Here is a 6,000-nt window from a genome sequence, read left to right on the forward strand (position 1 = left end):
TATCCCAAGACATTTTTTTCTCGTCAAAAACACGACGTATACCTAATTCAACGTATTCCAAAGCGGCCGTATACCGAGGTATGACTGTATTTGTATATTTTTAAGCGATAGTGTTTACCTTTGCTATTCTTTGCACTCCAATCGTGTTTTTGATTCGTTTGTTTGTGTTACGCTCTGACCCGCCCCTACTGGACATCTGTGAACAAGAGCTTTATAGCTCATCAAATTCCTCCAGTCTAAATAAATATTCTAATTCTGAACTGCCCCCCCCACCACCACGTGAATTTACAACGCGACCTTTTCCGTCTGCAGGCTGGAGCACAAGTATTCGAGGCTGGTGATGAGCACCGGCACCAAGGACGGAGGTCTGCCCGTGGCAGACAGCTGTGGCGTCATGGAGGACGAGGAGATGGAGGACGAGGTTCTCATATCAAACAACGGCACCCGGTCGCTGCTCGGCAAGCTCAAGGCCATGGGCAGGAAGGTGGGTTCCTGACGCAGGCACATCACTGGGTGCAAGGGGTGTACCATAACGTGAACATAAATCTCGCTCATAATAGAGGTTTTTTTTGGGTTAGATCGCGTAAATATGTAAATGTGTCGTTAAACCCGCCACCACTCGACACAGCCAATTAGTAAGGGTTGTCACGCGAACAGAACATGCCAATTCGTTACGAGTACATCACACCGGTGTGTTGGAGAGCCAAGCCACAAAATTTACAATCTGAGTACGACGTTCCGCCAATAATTACAACTAGCTTCATCAGGTGACAAACGGCTGTGGTCGTCGGTGTCGTGAGAGCCGTGATCAATTGCCGACCGGATGAAGGGCCCTCGCAAAGCCATCGTCATCTCTCGCGGTGCAGAGACGTAACCCTCCACCTAGCGTGTGCCGCACACGAGCTGGTTTCTCTGGTCCTTCTCCATGGTGGATGGCCACTCTGTCCTCAGTGTCGACCACCAAGCAGAGGTCGCAATCGGGTACCCGATACCCGTACCCTACCCGATACCCGGCTACCCGTACCCGGCCGGGTACGGGTACCCGTTTGCAACCCTGGTGCGGCCGGGTACGGGTACGGGTAGGCCGTGAGTCACTGGTGAGTAACCGTTTGTCACTCATTTCCCAACGTCTTGTCTCTTCTCACAATTAAAGTTCCTAGAATCAACCCACCCGCGCCTGCAACATGGCTTCATCCCAGAGGTCACAATCGGGTACCCGATACCCGGCTACCCGTACCCGGCCGGGTATCGGGTACGGGTACGGGTAGCCGTACCCTACCCGGCCGGGTACGGGTACCCGTTTGCGACCCTGGTGCGGCCGGGTACGGGTATGGGTTAGGAATCAAAACCCGTTTGCGACCTCTGCCACCAAGCCATTATTCCTTTCTCCCTGGAATGACGTGTGTGACGGTGGTGAGATGTTAACTACCTCGCCTGGTAAACAGGAGGGTGTGGGTTTGATCCCGACCCTGACGCTTGAATATTTGGAGTTGGCATTTTTCTCACTGTGGTCACGTAGACTTTTCTCCAGGCCCTCTGGTTTTTCCCTCCACACGCGTTTAGAGTATTTGGCTGCTTGAAATTTCCACGTGATAAGACACTTCGTTGATCTATAATTTGTGGTCAGGTTGCTTCTGAAAAAGAGCTGTATAGTTCAGTGGGCCTTACCTGGTAAAATAAAAAATTGTTTAGTTCAGTTTATATCCTGCCAAAGGCACGACTTCTCTTACTGGTCAATTTGATGTATCGAACTTGCGTGTGTTCTCAAATCTAATCCTGCTGGTATAATACCAAGTGCGCACCTCTCAACGACGTATCTGTGCGCACTTTTCAGCTTTTGGTTCCATTTTCTTAGAATGGTATTGGAGAAACAAAGCCTTATGTGAAGGAGAGAAAACCCCATTAACTATCAAATATTTAAACTAAACAGTTACGAGATGTGGGCATAACTGGGATTGTAACTCGTAATTTCTGTTCACAGGACAAAGATAACGACTTTGAATCGGTGCAGCTGAAGACTTCCCACAGTCAGGGCCCAATATAGCCGGCGGCAGCATGAACACTCCACACAAAGAGCCCACAACTGGGACCCAGCCTGTCTCTTGTTCCATATCGCCCATCTCTCGTTACATTCAAGCCAAAAGCACCGCATCTCCCATCAGTGTGGACTCAACAGGAGCCACCCAGAATCCATTCAAAGTGTCCCTTTTGCTCAGTCAAGCACTGCGCAGTGTGTATCTTACTCGGTGGGCCTGAATCAGTGTTGGAAATTCCACATTGCCTCTGGTGGGCACCGAGTCAAAAGGGCCACCAGTCGGTAAAGTGATGGCGTCGGCGTCCTCCACAGTGTGATGACCCATGCGGCTCTTAGTTGAGTGAGATTTTGCACCATATCTGCGTGGTAGCCTGGCTGTCGCCGTCTCGCGACGCGACGCAGAGGAGCGCTGGCGGTTTGCTGTTCTTGTGCGGTCGCTTACACCAAGGATAGCGTTCGACTGCAGGCAGCACCCCATGTGCACTCGGCCATTCATAGACGCAACATTCCGTTTTCTCACCGGATTTTAAGCTGCTCCGGAGAGTAAGACACACCACCATAACCTGTGGCCTGTGTTGGTAAAGTTAGAGAAATATGGTCGCACGCATGCACAAACGCACACGTACCAGATTCAGAATCAATCTTTATTTAGACTGGAGGAATCTAATGAGCTATGAGATTATAAGGTGCACCCCCAACTTTTGCTGTAAATTAGAGGGAAAATGTGTGTCTTTATAATCTGGAGAATACAGTATGTCCTCCATTAAATATACTGCACTCAGAATCGAAAAGTCTAGATTACCGATGCAGATGTAACAATAATAAGTTACAGCCCTTTGAAAATCCAATGCTGGATGGGATGAAGGTCTATCAAAAGCCATGTCAGTCGTGGGGTTGTTTGACCATACTTCACCACGCTGGCCAGTGCAGGTTGATGAAGTAAGTGGTTGTGGTGGTGGTGGTGGCAGCCCAGGACCGGTGCCTGATATCACTCGCCATTGACGTTAGCCATGGCCAGGAGTCGAACTGGGTGGCCAATTTTGTAGCTGTCCACTGTGACAATGCATCACCTCGTACAGATGTAGACGACATCACATTTTTATTTGCTGACTTTGTCTTGACCATAAAACGTTATTTTTACATATTTCTCTCGACAAATATTTGAACTTTTTTTTTATCAGCAGTTATTTGTATTTCTGAATGTGATTTATTTATTGTTGTCATACAATGTGGGAATATTTATGTTTTGCACTTGTGTGTGTTATTTAAAGTTGTTAGATTTGAACTTTAGTTGTGAATGTGTATAAAACGACAATTTCATTGTATGTGGCGTGTCTAAAGCAGTCGTATCTCAAGACACTTGACAAAGATAAAGCTTATAGCATTCTGGTAGACGTGGAGGGGAAGGGGAAGGAGGTTAAGACGGGGGACACACGGGGGAGAGAGGAGAGGGCAACTCTGCGACACAGCCCCAGGCCCCAGCAAAACAACAATGCCAACGAGCCCCAAGGACGACACCCTGAGCAGCCAAGGCAGCACCGATGATTCCCCAGGGCATTCCTTGGTGGTCTAGGGTGCTTTTGCAGTCAACACTGAACATGATTCAAGCCATTCACCCGAGAACTTCAGGCACACTCCCTGTAACGTCGCAGGCTGTTTTAGTAAGGAGTCAAAATTCAGGGAGACCACCTGGATGTTATTTTTACAGCTTTCGGCAATGACATGCGAACAGTTATCATTCAGAATGATGGCCGGGTGGCATTGGGAAATGCGGGTAAGGGTTCAGTGCAGTCCGTTATTCTGCGAGTACTGCCCTGTGGGAAGCTAACAGTGATTTTCCTGTGAATGTACTTGTCCCTGCCGCGTGAATGTGGAATTGTCATCACTAAGGGCAGGGTTATGAAGAGCATATCCGCTACCTCTTGCTCATATTTATCATGAAGATGGCTCAAGCATCTGGAAGTAGAACTGAATTTACGTGTTTTCATCATCGCCCCGCTGATGGTTTCAGTAATGTGTGACTCAAAACTCGTAGTGAAACGATAGGCAGGAGTCTGTGATTAAGTTGTGGCTGGGCACTATCGGGATGTTTGAGTACCGTACTTCATGAGCACTGCCTTGTCATCGTTAAATATCCTTAGCCAGGTGAGTGCCCATTGAAACACGTTGTCCCTTCATCGTCACTTGGTACTTTGCTGCATGATTTACCATGTATGTTGATTAAAGGTTTCCGTGAAGTATCAAAAGTTTGCATTTTAATGATTTATCGCCCAATTTATTTGATGAATTGTGGCTTTGGGGGATTGCGTTTTGATTTAAAGAACGATTCTGCTTTGTGTCATGTTTGTCGTCTCATTTGTATTTCCCATTATCCAAAAAATAACGCCTCGTGGTGACCCATCCAAGAAATGCTCGGGCTCAAACCTGCTTAGCTTCCGAGATCAGATTTGGTCACAGCCAGCCACAACTTAGTTTTTCCTCCCCTTAGACCAGGGGTGGGGAACCTTTTTTCTGCCAAGGGCCATTTGGATATTTATAACATCATTCGCGGGCCATACAAAATTATCAACTTAAAAATTAGCCTGTTATATTTGGTCAAACATTTAATTAACTCACCCCTAATGCGATGGCTGGAACTGCTTCTCTTTGGCGAGGCGTGTGATGTTATCCGGTATTGATGATGTTGCTACTCGCAACTGCTTTTCCAGGTTTGCTCCTAGATTTATTTAATTTCGAGTCCGGCCTGCGGTTGCTTTGGCAGGGCCACCAAATGATTTTGCGGGCCTTATACGGCCCGCGGGCCGGACGTTCCCCACCCCTGCCTGAGACCAACGATGTAATAACTTCATTTAATCAGTGTTTGTGATATACAGTGCATTGAGTGCCTTGTAGAAAGGTGCTTTGTTAAATGTTAAGTATGATTATCATCTCTATAAATATGACTATATGTGTAGCAGCCTGGTTTGGCCACAAGGCAGCCAAGCCATTCAAGCCGTGCGATCCTGAATTTTTGCAAATGGCTATAACAGATTTTGTTCTCTGGGTCAGTTTCTAGCGTAATTCCTTCAGTGCCTGTAAATGGTGAGATGTCATTGGAGAGGCAAGCCTATAACCACATATCGATTGGGGCTCCACGTATGACCAAATCGCCCGGAATGCACTCGATCTCGCCTCATCTCGGAAGCTAAGCAGGCTTGAGAATGGATACATTGCTTGGGTGAGTGACTACCATGCACAAACATTGCCATATGGCTTGGTAATGCAACACAATACATTATTGTACAGCACTGTACTTATATGCCCCCATGTCTATGCTGCCGACTCACGCACGGTGAAGTATGGTAAATTAACCCCTCTTGACCCGGAGGCCATGGGGAGGGCCCTCACCCAGCAGTGGATTGAAAAAACAGATGCACGACATTTGTTTGTTCACTCAATCCAATAGATTAACAGCCAATGGAATTACTGTACATTATATTGTTTAATCCACTGCTGGATGCAGGCCTCGTCACGTGTGGGCCAGGGGGTTTTATTTGACCATACCTAAGGTCAGTGGGGGTTGATGAATGCCGATCAGCATGGACGTGGGGGCATAGTATCGTACGATTGATGTTGTTGCACTGCCATCTGCTGCCGACAATGTAAACCCGCAATTGCTGATAATATAACCTATGTTTTATGCACGGTCAGCAGCCAAGCCAAGTACTTTGCAGGCTCAAGATAGCTTAGGGGCCGTCCATAAATGACGTCACGCACCTATGGGGGGGGGGGGGTCAGACATTTGTGGCGATGTGTGACGAGGGGGCTGGGGGTTGAGAAATGTGACGTCACATCAAAATGCGCAACTTTAAATAAATGTAGACAACACGTTACTACTTAATTAAATTTACTTTTTAATGTTTACTCCTACAACATCAGAGTGCAGCGCCACATTAAATACGCACTACAATGACAATAGTTTAAAG

General features: G+C 47.2%; 1 protein-coding gene across 5 annotated transcripts in view; it reads left to right on the forward strand.

Moving 5' to 3' along the window:
* LOC144946210 (endosome/lysosome-associated apoptosis and autophagy regulator family member 2-like) overlaps positions 1-5,786 on the forward strand; it is a 34,824-nt gene extending 29,038 nt beyond the window's left edge. For all 5 annotated transcript variants that reach the window (XM_078875060.1, XM_078875061.1, XM_078875059.1 and 2 more), the window contains exons 22-23: positions 313-484; positions 1,982-5,786. In XM_078875060.1, coding sequence (XP_078731186.1) covers positions 313-484; positions 1,982-2,044 — 235 coding nt within the window. In that variant the 3' untranslated portion in view covers positions 2,045-5,786. The remainder of the gene's footprint in view (positions 1-312; positions 485-1,981) is intronic.
* The last annotated feature ends 214 nt before the right edge of the window (positions 5,787-6,000 follow it).

Source organism: Lampetra fluviatilis, chromosome 40 (assembly GCF_964198595.1).
Source record: "Lampetra fluviatilis chromosome 40, kcLamFluv1.1, whole genome shotgun sequence".
Lineage (NCBI taxonomy): Eukaryota > Metazoa > Chordata > Hyperoartia > Petromyzontiformes > Petromyzontidae > Lampetra > Lampetra fluviatilis.